This window comes from Colias eurytheme, chromosome 29 (assembly GCF_061535395.1).
Source record: "Colias eurytheme isolate Ceu_HAF_F1 chromosome 29, ilColEury1 Martin Lab GWU primary, whole genome shotgun sequence".
Taxonomy (NCBI): domain Eukaryota; kingdom Metazoa; phylum Arthropoda; class Insecta; order Lepidoptera; family Pieridae; genus Colias; species Colias eurytheme.
Genome location: NC_143008.1, coordinates 7,240,806 through 7,255,714, shown reverse-complemented (window position 1 = coordinate 7,255,714; position 14,909 = coordinate 7,240,806). Strand labels below are relative to the sequence as shown.

Here is a 14,909-nt window from a genome sequence, read left to right as displayed (position 1 = left end):
AAAAGTGTTTTCCATATGATTATTTATTAAATTTACGCGATTAAGAATAATTTCAACGATACAATTTAGTAACCGAGAATTCAGAGGATTAAAGAAAATACCTGCCTGATCATTTTATCAAACTCTAAAAGAATTATGGTTATTTCGCATCACTCGGTTTATTAGTTTGGTAATAATTATTAAAGGTAGTTACAACCCTAGCCATTGAGTCGAACGGTAGGCAACACAATATCGACTTTGTGCGGGTACATATGGTACATTTCTTCTTGCTGTGAAGCGTAATTATTATTATTAAGATTTTTTAGGCTATTTTGAATCAGCTGTTCTAATTTAATTCTAGAAATTTATTAAAACGTGATTTTTTTAAAAGTATATTATGAGTTTATAAATACCTCAACCAATAGTTATTGTGTCCTATCCTCATTTCTTTATATCTTGGTAGTTAACTAAAGTGTTAAATTTACATAACCTCAACAACAACATTTACACTGCCACTGCACTAAAACTAAACTAACTAGCTCTCTAGCTATAAGAACCATCCTCGTACTTCAAGGGATATAATAAAAAAAGAATTATCGAAATCGGTTCAGCCGTTCTCGAGTTATGCGCTTACCAACACATTTTGCGATTCATTTTTATATTAGACTAGCGGTCCGCCCCGGCTTCGCCCGTGGTACATGTTTACGTTTTCTCTACATAAGAACCATCCTCGTACTTCAAGGAATATAATAAAAAAAGAATTATCGAAATCGGTTCAGCCGTTCTCGAGTTATGCGCTTACCAACACTGCACATTTTGCGATTCATTTATATATATATACTAGCGGTCCGCCCCGGCTTCGCCCGTGGTACATAATATTTACGTTTTCTCTACATAAAAACCATCCTCGTACTTCAAGGAATATAATAAAAAAAGAATGATCGAAATCGGTTCAGCCGTTCTCGAGTTATGCGCTTACCAACACATTTTGCGATTCATTTTTATATATAAGATAAGATTATGTGAAAATAACCAGGAAGGTGAAAAACATATTTACGAAAACATAGTAACATAATATGGCTGTCGCTAAAATAATTATATTTCAATTTTATCTTTTTATACCTAGTAGAACTGGCCGACGAATAAAAAAAATCGTATTAGAATAAATACAATAAATTACGGAACAAAAAAAGGATTGTAACTGAATTAGGTATGTTTGTTTCTGGGCGCACCGTTTTCGACGACGCGACGCGCGACGTAAGCGTATAGGTATAGGTACCTACTTTGCTAAAACAAACTAATAAAATTGTGTGTCTGTCTGAAAATTCGGAAAAGCATATTTTGCAAGTTTGTAATTACTTTGATAGTTTACCGATTTATAATAATTGTAATTGTAATTGTATAATATATAATTTGCAATGTGGTGAAATTTCATAAAAATCACGGGCCAATTTTTTGTTTTGAATCCCACCGAAAATATAATTGCGTTATTAGAATAATTAATTACTATACCTACCCACGATCAATTATTACAATATAGTCTCAAATGCATACTAGAGAAATATTGCAATTTGATTCAATTAAAATGCATAGCATACAAAAATAAATTCACAACACAAGAAATTCCGCGCGCAAATCATAGCGCGTGTCAATGAAATCAAGAATGTTTTATATCAAGCCGACGCGGACGACGACGCGACGCCGAACAAAAGTACCTACGACGGACGACCACGCTTCGAGTTGCCAAACAACATGAGTAATAAATTGTTTACAAAAAAAACAAGTTTTCCATTTTTCTGTATGAGTAGACAGAACTTCAAAACGCCACCTGCTACGGTTTATATTATGAACGATTGTTATAAAAATAAAAGTTATATTTGTTGGTGTAAACTATTTTATTGATCAATAATTTTGGAATTTAAAATTGTCAACATTGATTACAATAAAACGCAGTTTTATTTTATTACACTATTGTTTTTTTTATCAAAACATGTATTTGAAGTACCATATAATATTATGCTGATCCAAGCATTTTCACTCAAAACTAATATCACTAATGATTTGTAAAAGTAAATTATTTCAATATACATTTCATAACCAACATGTAAGAATAATTATTATTATTCCTACCTACAACAACAAACCTAAAACACTATTTACTATGGGAAAATAACCAGGAAGGTGAAAAACATATTATTATTTACGATTTCGACGCACTCGACTTTTAGTAAAATATAGTAGGTAAACATAATATTATGGTTTTGATTTTTGCTACTAGTATAAGAAAACTGCGTGTTCAAACTACTTGTTTGTCTGTCTGAAAATTCGGAAGTACTTTGGTAGTTTACCGATTTATAATAATATTGTATATATCGTTGTTTAAAAAATATTCAAACACAATAAAATATGATATACTGATTTATCACTGGTTTCAGTGATGAACTGATGAGTCAATTATAGCCACTATACTTTCGTCATACGTGTGTATGATTGATGTGATTTGCAACGTGGTGATATTTCAGAAAAATCACGGGTCAAATTGTCCCACCGAAAATATAACTGCGTTATAAGAATAACTATACCTACGATAAATTATACATAATACAATATAGTCTCAAATGCATACTAGTGAAATATTTTATTTGAATCAATAAAATAAAAAAAAAAATAAAAAATAATAATAATACAAAAATAAATTCACAACACAAGAAAATCCGCGCGCAAATCATAGCGCGTGACAATGAAATCAAGAACTTTCGAGCCGACGCGGACGACGAAGGAGCCTAACAAAAGTACCTACAATCATAGGCGGCTCGTGACAAAATTGTATGGCCGTGTTCACTTGAAATAAAACAACGAAAATAGGTACCTACAATAGCGTTAGCAGTACAAAAAAAATGAGCACCACATTATAAATGTCTATTTATACACTAAAAATTATAGAGTATTTCAAAACGAATTCAATTATTATTTAGCAATAATTAGAAAATCCCCGAATTTGCATTCGTGATCGTATTCATAGTGTTTGTCTACACTAATACATATTATAAAGAGGAAAACTTTGTTTGTTTGTTTGATTGTAATGAATAGGCTCATAAACTACTGGACATTTTACCAATGTTTGCAAGTTTGTGATTACTTTGATAGTTTACCGATTTATAATAATTGTATACTTATATCATTGTTTAAAAATATTCAAACACAATATGATATAGGTACTGATTTATCACTGGTTTCAGTGATGAACTGATGAGTCAATGTTAGCCACAATACTAATCACTTTCGTCATACATGTGTATGAACTATGATTGATGTGATTTGCAATGTGGTGAAATTTCATAAAAATCACGGGCCAATTTTTTGTTTTGAATCCCACCGAAAATACATATATTACTAATTGCGTTATTAGAATAATTAATTACTATACCCACGATCAATTATTACAATTTACAATATAGTCTCAAATGCATACTAGAGAAACATTGCAATTTGAATCAATTAAAATGCATAGCATACAAAAATAAATTCACAACACAAGAAATTCCGCGCGCAAATCATAGCGCGTGTCAATGAAATCAAGAATGTAATTTTATATCAAGCCGACGAGCGACGACGCCGAACTAAAGTACCTACAGTACCATTTACCTTCAGTGTACAATACAGTTTACAGACCTACGACGGACGAACAATAATGAGTAATAAATAAAAAAAAACATAGTTTCTAAGGTCATTAGTTTTATTTTATTTTATTGTTATTTTCTTTGAACGATTGGAAATGAAATTACTCAATTTTTACACAGAACGAAGATAACGAACGCAAATGCACGACATCTAGCGCGTCAATGTCTAAACATCGCCTTTCGTTTAGACATTGACGCGCTAGATCTGTAATAAGTATATAGTCTATGCGCTAGATGTCGTGCTTTATGTCGTGTTTCGCTTGGCAAAAGTCACGCACACTACTGTAGAAGTGTCAAATTTTTCCGGTATTTTACTGTTGTTTTTCTAAGTAAATATTGTAAATTATTGATTAAAAAGGTCGAACGCGCACACATTTCATTATAGAGAAGTGATAAAATGATTAGTTTTAAAGAAATAGTGTCTGTGTTAAGTGTTTAGAGGTAATCAAAAATGTATGGAGGGACGGTCGGAACATCAACCTTAAACGCGATTTATTCGTATTATTATTTTCCCGACGTTTCGCACACTTTGCTGCGAGTGTGGTCACGGGAAGAAAGATGTTATACGTCTTGACAGTTATTCAAAAATTAAATAATTAAAATTAAAAACATACCGGCCGAATTGATAACCTCCTCCTTTTTTTTTAAGTCGGTTAAAAATGAATAATTCGCGTTTAAAATACTCGCGTTAAATCAAACACTTGAAAATACTATGTATGTTAACGTGACTTTCACATGTGTGGGTCCGTGTGTGTGGGCGTACGTGTATACATGTGTGGGGCTGTGTGTGTGTGCGTACGTGTATACATGTGTGGGGCCGTGTGTGTGTGCGTACGTGTATACATGTGTGGGGCTGTGTGTGAGTGCGTACGTGTATACATGTGTGGGGCTGTGTGTGAGTGCGTACGTATACACGTATACACATGTATGGGGCTGTGTGTGAGTGCGTACGTGTATACATGTGTAGGGATGTGTGTGTGTGTGTGTACACTCACATGTCGAGCGCCTTGGGCAGGTGCTGCGGCAGCACGTCGAAGTAGAACGTCGTGTGGTCGGACGATGTGGACGCGTTGGACGAGCCGCCGTGCTCCGAGAGGAACTTGTTGTATTCGTTCTCCTGTTGGATGAAGTTATTCTAAGTCAAATCAAATCAAATCAAATCTGTTTATTTGCAAAGGTCATACCAGTGATTTTTTTAATTTTTTATATGACAACAAAGAATAGAAAAAATTCGAACTACTTTTTGCCATACTGAATCAACGCCTAGCTTCTTAGCTACCTGTGAATCAGTCTTAGCAATCGAATTGTCTCTACTCTTTCGGTTTTATGTGCTTAAAGGACACGCCTCTTTTTTGAATACTTTGAAATATTACACACTATCACTATCCCAAACTGGAAATAATCCATACTAATCCATAGCAAAAAATTATTAAATATACGAAAAGGGTTACCACTACAAATTAGAAAAATTCCCACAAATTCTTAGTGTTGCAAGTTAAGAATTAACAAAGAAAAATAGGGAAAAACAATTGCAAAAATAAAAATAAAAATGAACGAACAGATGGAATTACTATTTTCAAAATTGGACGCGAAGCTAGATGAAAAACTCAAACAACAAACTCTTACGCTTACAACAGCAGTTACGAAAAATGTCATGGAAGTAATTGATGAAAAGATGAAAACTTTAATGGAAGAAAACGTTCATTTAAAATCTAAAATAACGAAACTGGAACACAGAATAACTAACTTGGAAAATGACAAGCGGAAAAGCAACCTGATATTTTTTGGCGTCGATGAAAATGGAAAAAGAGAAGCAGAACTTGTTGACTACATTAAAGATATCATCGAAGAAGCAGAAGTACATCTAGACAGCCACGAAATAAAGAACATATACAGAATTGGAGCGAAAACCAGCAAAAATCGCCCTGTGGTAGTTACATTCTCTACTATGTGGAAGAAACATCTAATATTAAAATCAAAATCAAAACTACCACCAGGCATCTATGTCAAAGAGGACTTTCCCAAAGATGTCCTTGAGGCTCGGAAAAAACTACAGTCCAAAGTTGAGGAAGAATGGAAAAAGGGAAACATAGCTTTTATGAGAGGAGACCAGCTTGTAATTAAAAAGCAAAAAGACAATCAGCGTGAAAAAAGGAAGAGAGACAAAACTGTATCCCCCAACTTACCAACGTTGAAAAAACCGAACACGCATAACGAGCTCGAGAACAAAGCAAATAAAGCAAAGAGTACGGGGCAAAAAGACATATTGAAACCAAACATATTACAGTACATGGGTAGAGACAGAACTACATCAACCTCAAACTCAGAAAGTTCAAAAAACTAACAAGCTCACACAATAAACTTAAACAAAAACCAACAACTAGAACCGGAAATTCAAAACAAAAACAGGAAAAACAACCATTTAATAATTTAAAAAAATACTTAAAAAAATCCTTCCCACCACGGTTGGTCGCCGAGGGAAGTGTAGACCATAACCCTCCAGATTATTATAATTATAATAGAAAAATAAATAGAATCAATATTGCAACATTAAACACAAGAACTCTAAGAACACAAGATACACTTGCAGAACTGAATATTGCCATCCAAGAGATAAAGTGGGACATACTAGGAATCAGTGAAATGAGAAGAGAAGGCGAAACGATATGTGAATACCAAGATTACATATTGTTTAACAAAGGCGAAAAGGGAGGCAAAAGAGGAGTTGGATTCCTCATAAAGACGACTCTGAAAAAACAAATACAAAACATCTATGGTATCTCTGAAAGGATAGCAGTGCTTAACATTAAATTACCAAACTATACAAAGACTTGGACTATCATTCAAGCATATGCACCAACTGAGCAAGCTGCAGAATCAGAAACAGAGTCCTTCTATGCCGACCTGGCAAAAGTTATCAGGAATTATACAAACAACCATATCATACTGATGGGAGATTTTAATGCCCAAGTTGGGGAAAAACAAAATGAGGAGGAGTATGTTTTGGGCAGATACGGATATGGCAAAAGAAGCTCTAATGGCCAAAAGCTTGTGGAATTCTTGTTAGAACACAACCTAACTCTCCTCAGCAGTATATTCAGAAAACATCCAAAAAATAAATGGACATGGATCTCACCAGATGGCAGATATAAGAACGAAATAGATTATATGATGAGCAATTCCCCTAAGGCGTTTTCAAATACAAGCGTGATATCAAAACTAAATTTTAACACAGATCATCGGATGGTCAGAAGTACAATTCTGGCATTACCACCAAAAAAAGGAAGGAAGAACATTACCACTTATAACTCAATCCTAACCACCACGGAAAATTACAAAAGAATTGGCATGTCTATAAAAGATAGTTTTAAAGAACTAACATTTGAAAATGAAACCGACATCACAGTAAATTATGGAAAATTGGAAAAAAAACTTGCTACAACTATTAATACCAACAAAACCAAAAACAAGTACCCGCTTAGCGATGAAACCATCCAACTAATCAACCGCAGAAAATCCTTACTGGCCCAAGGAAAAAACAAAGAGAACATAAAAATAATTACTGAAATAAGCAAACAAATCAACAAAAATATGAGGAAAGACCGTAAAAATAAGAGATTAGAAGTGTTAGAGAGACAAGTAATGAGAACAGGTGGTGTAAGAAAAGCTCTAAAAGAACTGAGAGAATCAGGAAAAGAGTGGGTGCCCAAACTAAGGAAAAAAGAAGATACTATCACAAACAGGAAATGTATACAGGAACTAGCCACGACGTTCTATAAAGAACTTTACTCTAACAAAGACGCACACAACCATCCTAATTTACCACCATCTCAAAGTATAACAGCAGAAAGCATGCCAGATAGGGAACCCGATATTTTGAAGAGTGAAGTAGAAAAGGCAATAAAAAGTTTAAAAATGGAGAAAGCTCCGGGACCAGACAAAATAAGGAACGAGATGTTAAGAGGCACTATTGAAGAACTAGTACCAATACTTACCAAGATGTTCAACCAAATTTCGATATCTGGATATGTACCAACACAATGGGAAACTTCACATATAATCCTACTACATAAGAAAGGCGCAAAGGATGACATCAGTAACTACCGACCTATAAGCTTAATGTCGAATGTGTACAAAATTTTCGCAAAGGTCATTTTGGACAGGATAAGCGCAAAATTAGACGAAAGCCAACCAATAGAGCAAGCTGGATTCAGACGTAACTTTTCTACAATAGACCACATCCACACACTAAAACAGATTATTGAAAAGTATAATGAGTTCAACAAAACATTATACATAGTCTTTATAGACTATGCTAAAGCATTTGATTGTATTAGTCACAAAGCAATATGGGAAAGCTTACGAAGGCAAGGTATACCTGCTTCATATATCAACATTATTAAGAATATATATTCAAACAGCAAAGCAAAAATCCAATTGGAAGCCTTGGGTAAAGAATTCAGAATCAAGAGAGGAGTTAGACAGGGTGACCCAATGTCGCCGAAGTTGTTCTCAGCAGTTCTGGAGAACGTCTTTCGTAATCTGGACTGGGAGCACCTAGGCCTCAACGTAGCTGGAAGAAAACTAAACCACTTAAGATTTGCGGATGATCTTGTTCTTCTGGAAGAAAATCCAAAGACACTCGGGAAGATGATCAAATCTCTAAATAAAGAGAGCTCGAAAGTGGGTTTAAAAATGAACATAACAAAAACAAAACTGATGACCAACTCGGTAATGGATCCCATTGTAATCGAAGATCAACAAATAGAATATGTCGACGAATATTGCTACTTGGGTCAGATAATCTCCCCAAGAGACCAAACAACTAAGGAACTAAATAAAAGGATTGCTAATGGATGGAAGAGATTTTGGTCTCTGAAGGAAATTGTAAAATCAAAAGATCACAGCATGGCAATAAAAAGAAAAGTATTCAACACCTGTATCCTTCCTTGCATAACCTACGGCTGCCAAACATGGTCCCTTACCAAATACCATCGAGAAAAATTAGCAAAGTGCCAGAGAAGCATGGAACGGAGCATCACAAGATCAAAAAGGCAAGATCGAATCAGTAACCTGCAATTAAGAGAGAAAACAAAACTGACTGATATCCTGGAAAGAATAGACCTCCAAAAATGGAGATGGACCGGCCATATGTTGAGATCTAGACAAGAAAAATGGAGCCAAATTGTGACTAACTGGTATCCAAGAGATGGCAAGAGAAGTCGAGGACGTCAACATATGCGCTGGGAAGATGAGCTTAAACTTACCGCGGGACCCAATTGGAGGAGAGTAGCCAAAGACCGGAAACAATGGAAACTACTGGAGGAGGCCTTTGCCAGAAGGCACACTGAGCTGAGAGATATTCTATAGAAAATAATTCATACATAAAAATCACTAAGAAAATTATACAGTCAAAAAAAAAACTATCCTCACCCAGTTTAAAAGGCTAAATAAATAAATAAATAAATAAATAAATCCATAGTAATATTATAAATGCGAAAGTAACTCTGTCTGTCTGTCTGTTACTCAATCACGCCTAAAGTACTGAATCAATTTGCATGAAATTTGGTATGGATATATTTTGATACCCGAGAAAGGACATAGGCTACTTTTTACCCCGGGACATAGGATAGGTTTTATCACGGAAATACCACGGGAACGGGAACTATGCGGGTTTTTCTTTGACTGCGCGGGCGAAGCCGCGGGCGGAAAGCTAATACTGCTATAAAACATTATACAGCTTTTTACATTGTCCTTTTTACCTAGAGTCAGAGACTTCATTACTAAAAGATGTAAAATATTTGGTAAATTTTTTTATGTCCATAATTTTGTTTCACAGTCAATAAAAAGCCAATAAAACATCACCTCTGGATATTTCTCAGTGCCGAGGAACAGCATGTGCTCGCAGAAGTGCGCCAGCCCAGGCAACTCATCGGGATCGCTCAAATATCCTGGAGGAATTAAATGAAATGAAAAGATATTTTTTTAAGAATTCTTCAATAAGCTAGAAAAAAATCTTAAAAATATCCCTCTCTAATATATCTTTTTTTTCGGCTTTGTAGTCTCAGAGTCTATCAACTGGCGGCTGCTATGTCCCATTTAAAGGTTAAAGTCTGACACTATGATTTTTTGTTTGTTTTTCTGTTAAAAAATCATTATTGTATGAAAACATTGTTTTTGGTGAACTTTTATAATATAAGTTGGATTGTAGAAAATTTGGGTGGGATTTGCAACCCATATTTTTCCAGTAAAAGTACTTTTATAGACTTCATACAAATATTTCTCTCTTTCTTCAAATACTAATGTCGAAAGATAGATCACATACCGACATTAACGTCCATAGCAGCGGCCGACTTGTCGGTGCTGGGGTCGCTGACCAGCAACACTTTGAGATTGTTCGACAGTTGCAGACCTCTGGAATGGATACATAAATTTAATTGAAAAAAAAAGAGTGTGTGAAGAAATACACAGTAAAATACCATATCTACATAAAAAATTATTAAATGTATGTCAGTCTGTATGGTATTTATTCTATGGGTCTGTACAATTTATTGTCTGTCACGTGAATTAAATGTAAGAAATAATTAAAAAAAACTAACACAATGATGCTCACCTATAAACGCGGCGATCCTCCGGACTCTTGACGATATCATCGAACCGCTTGAGAACCGCGGCACTCGGGGTCACTGGGGCCCCGGGGGCAGGTGCCCCGGGGGACGCAGGAGCCCCGGGGGTCGCGGGGCTCGCGGGGCTCGCGGGGGCGGGGGGCGCAGCGCCCGGCGACCGAGCGCAACCACCCGCCGGCATGCTGCTGTGCTGCAGCGATCGGCTGCATAGAACGATATATTTATTTTTGGAGTGGTTAAAGTCTTGTGACTGATTGCAGTACATACTCAATAAAAAAAAGAAAAGAAAATTTAAAGTGTAAAATTTCAAGGTCGCATCATGGCAATACCGACACGTCATAGTGACGATTTTGGTATCTTTTAATCTTACCAAAGAAGTTTCACTTCTGACACCTGTGCTCGGCACACACGCACTTTTTTGCTGTGCTAGTGCTAAATAAATAGTAAATATATGTTAATTATACTATACAATAATATTATCTTTATTCTTCCTAACATACAGTTAAGTGAAACAAAAGCTTACGTTCAAGGACTGTAAGTAATTACTGTTATCGACACATTTGGTGCAAGGTTAATTATCAAAATAAATAAACGTACCTAAAGTGCATTGTTTAGATTAACTTATAATTAAAGAATATACTATTGAATTAGGATTTCCTTTGTACATTGATTACTACATAAGTTTAGCACAAAGAGAGATTCAGTTCCCAGTAAAGTGAAGTCCCGTGTCCCCTAGTGGGGTAAGGGGCAGATACATTCTATCCTTCCTACTAATATTATAAATGTATGTGTGTGTTTGTTACTCTTTCACGCAAATACAACTGAACCGATTACAATGAAATTTTGCACACATATAGAGGGTAACTTGGATTAACACATAGGATAGGTTTTTTCCGGAAATCCCACGGGATCGGAAACTATGCAGGTTTTTCTTCATATGCATAAATCTGCTTCACTAATCATTTTCTTTAGGGACAAGTAGGTGATAAGCCTTCTGTTTCCTGCCAGACCGAGATATTTTTTTTTCTTTGTCTCCACTGGGAATCGAACCCAGGACCCCTCTGAACTATGCTCATACGATAACTTCTGTACCAAAGAGGCGGTCCAGGTAGTCCAACAAAAAAATGACAACAGACTGATTACCTACTTGTCTATAAAATAGATTGGTAAAACAGATGTATAATTCTGTCCCATACCCCACAAGAGGACATGGGACTTTCATATTTATTCAGATTTTTCTTAAATCAATCTTCATATTAATCTTGTAACTGCTTATGTTGGATTAATTCCACAAATATTTACACATATGAATGTATAATTATGGAATGATAAGTAATTTACTTAATTATGTTGCAATAAAGAAATAATTTACAATAAACATATAAATAAAACAAACAAAAATTAGTCATATGTTGCATTATATACAAAACTTATATGCATTCTAATAAGAATGTAAGAAATTCATCATTTCAACCTTATTACCTATATGAACTTGCATTTTTCCAGTCACATAACATATTAGGAGTACTACAAAAGATTTGGTTGTTTATGTTGTTTAGCATTCCCATATTTAATATAACAAGAACACTCGACAATTTGAGGAAAATACAACTCTTTTGTTATCTCTAAATTTAAGCACACTATGTACTTATTTTTGTAAAAAATTGTGTAATAATGCGACTTCGATTTTAACTACGCAGTCGCGTCGCCAATATATAACAATGCGAAATATTAAATGAAAAATTTACCGTCCAACCGTTCGCGAGGTTCGCGTAGCAAGTAGACAAACACACGGTCACACACAAATAATCAATCGCACAAAACAGTGATCTAATATAGTTAGTCAAAACAGAACTAGTATTATGGGAAAAAATATAACCTATTTGAAAAAGCACGGTAGTGTAGCGTTGGTGAATAACTGTGGAAACCAACGAGGAGCAACCGTCGCGATGCCAGCTTGAATGAAATTATATCAATAATTAATAATCAATTAATTTATTCCGATCACTTGTGTTCACTTCGATTCGAAATACTGTCACATCGACGTATTAACATCTGTCAAGTGTCATTAGGAATGACTTGACGTTTTATTTTTCATTTTTTTAAGATTAAATAGCTTAGCTACGAGAACTTTAAGCCAAGTCTTGTCTATGATTAAAATTTTCAAAGACTATTTTTTATGTATTTAAATAACACGATAATAATAGTGATGAATCTATTAAGATTCATCCAAATCCTATGATTCTACCTTTAGGCTGTGTCAGTACTGCGATATTTTACGTCGCGGACAGCGAACTTAATTGACATAATTTACCACATAATTTACCTATTGTATATAAGCGCTTATCTTATACTAGATTTCCGCCCGCGGCTTCGCCCGCGTTTGCAAAGGAAAACCCGCATAGTTCCCGTTCCCGTGGGATTTCCGGGATAAAAACTATCCTATGTGTTAATCCAAGTTACCATCTATATGTGTGCTAAATTTCATTGAAATCGGTTCAGTAGTTTTTACGTGAAAGAGTAACAAACATCCATACATCCATACATCCATACATCCATACATCCATACATCCTTACAAACTTTCACCTTTATAATATTTATTAGATATAAAAATGAATCGCAAAATGTGTTGGTAAGCGCATAACACGAGAACGGCTGAACCGATTTCGATAATTCTTTTTTTATTATATTCCTTGAAGTACGAGGATGGTTTTTATGTAGAGAAAACGTTAATATGTACCACGGGCGAAGCCGGGGCGGACCGCTAGTACAATATATAATATGCCTCAGTGCCTCCACACCTTTAATATTAGTAAATATATCGTTTATGGAAACAGGGCCTTTATTTCCTATTATTTACTTTTCACAAATACCTTAAATTTTATTTTCATATTATTCTACGGTAAAGCTTTTTAAAATTTTGCCGCCAGTGCTAGAAACTTATCGAAGATCTTCTGGGTTATCGCCACCCTACACAATTTATTTCATTGGAGAAAATAAATTCTTGTTTCGGTTATTATTTTAAGCTGTGATTTTACTTTTTAGGTAAAAAAGTTAATGACTCTATTATTCTATCCAACTAGTCCGCCGGTATCAGCGTTCTGACCATCATTTTTCTTTTTGTCAATGCGTACTAAGACCCCTGTAGAACCGCCATCCTGTTACAAATGATCCAAAATTTTGTGTCAGTATCTCCCGGCCTATTATTCTTGCCATATCATAAAAACATAGAAATTTGGGAAAAAGAAATGAAACACAAAAATCTTTAAAATAAATCTATTATCCATAAAATTTGTACGCTTCGCGCTGATTACACATTAATACAAATTATTAATATTACAATACAATCTATACATAATAATTGTAATTACATACACGTCCAACTTTTGGCGGGAGACTGCATCCGTCTCTGTCTGGCGCGAGTGAACAACAATAAGTGCAAAAGAGACGGAGATACAACACGATTATCAATTAAAAAAAAAACAGCGTATAAAAATTCTTTCAAATTAAAATTTTAATTTTATTTGGAAACGAAAACATTTACTAGGGTATTTTTCTGAATGACTTTATATTGTATGATTGGTATATACCAAGACATAATATTATGTAGCAGTCATTTTGTTAAATTTGCTTTTAGATTGAATGACTAGCGCCTTTAATAAATGACGACTTTTAATATATAAGTATTTAAATAAATCGTTTAAATAACATAAGATTTCCATTTGTTACCCTTACAATGTTTTTCATACCAAGAAAATTGTATAAGAAAAAAAATATTTTTTCAAGTTTTTATTAATAATCGTGTTGCATCAGACATATTCCATAGATTTCAAAACCAGTTACATTTACGCTATTATTACACAAATAAGACATTTTTATTACGAGCACAAATAATTAAAAAATAGTAAATACCCAATATAACAAGATTTATTTTTACGTTTCGATTTAAATTACAAAAAAAATATACAATACTAATTCTACTTGGGCTGTTTGTAAAAAAAAAAAATATTTCAGGACAATTTTCACACACGGCACGATCTGATCCCATACTAAGCTTTCGCTTGTGTTATGGAAACCAGATGGCTGATAAACATACATATATAATTTTAAATAAATTCTTATATAGATAATTAACACCCAGAGACAGTGCAAACATATATGTTCATCACACAAATATTTGCCATTAAGTAAAAACATAATTTTGTATAATTTTTATAGATATATACTTCAAGACCATGTTTTTTTTATTGTATGATAGATTTTTTATTATGTTTCTTTTATAAACAGCCCACGCATCTCATCTTACATAATATATTTACAGCATTATTAACAATATTACAGTGAGTGACATAATAATTGGCGCATCGGAAAGAAAAAAGTACATTTTTTAACGTCTGTATCATTATCTTAACAGGACCATAGTATTTTCCATTTAGAAATTAAACATTTTAACGGATTCTAAACGCGATTTATTCATAATATTATTATTATCTCCGTGACCACGCTCGCTGAAAAGTTTGCGAAACGTCTGAATAATAATATAATGAATAAATCGCGTTTAAAATCTGTCTAAAATTTCTAAATATCAGGACCATTTAAATGCTGTTTTTTCAGAAATCGACC

General features: G+C 34.2%; 1 protein-coding gene across 1 annotated transcript in view; it reads right to left on the bottom strand.

Annotated features, from left to right (window-relative positions):
* Positions 1 to 12,319, bottom strand: part of Ide (Insulin degrading metalloproteinase) — a 46,479-nt gene extending 34,160 nt beyond the window's left edge. The window contains exons 1-5 of the mRNA XM_090118193.1: positions 12,034 to 12,319; positions 10,273 to 10,488; positions 9,985 to 10,073; positions 9,525 to 9,610; positions 4,655 to 4,776 (exon numbers count right to left, since the gene is read on the bottom strand). Of these exons, the coding sequence (XP_089974319.1) occupies positions 4,655 to 4,776; positions 9,525 to 9,610; positions 9,985 to 10,073; positions 10,273 to 10,466 (491 nt within the window). The 5' untranslated portion in view covers positions 10,467 to 10,488; positions 12,034 to 12,319. The remainder of the gene's footprint in view (positions 1 to 4,654; positions 4,777 to 9,524; positions 9,611 to 9,984; positions 10,074 to 10,272; positions 10,489 to 12,033) is intronic.
* Between the last annotated feature and the right edge of the window lie 2,590 nt (positions 12,320 to 14,909).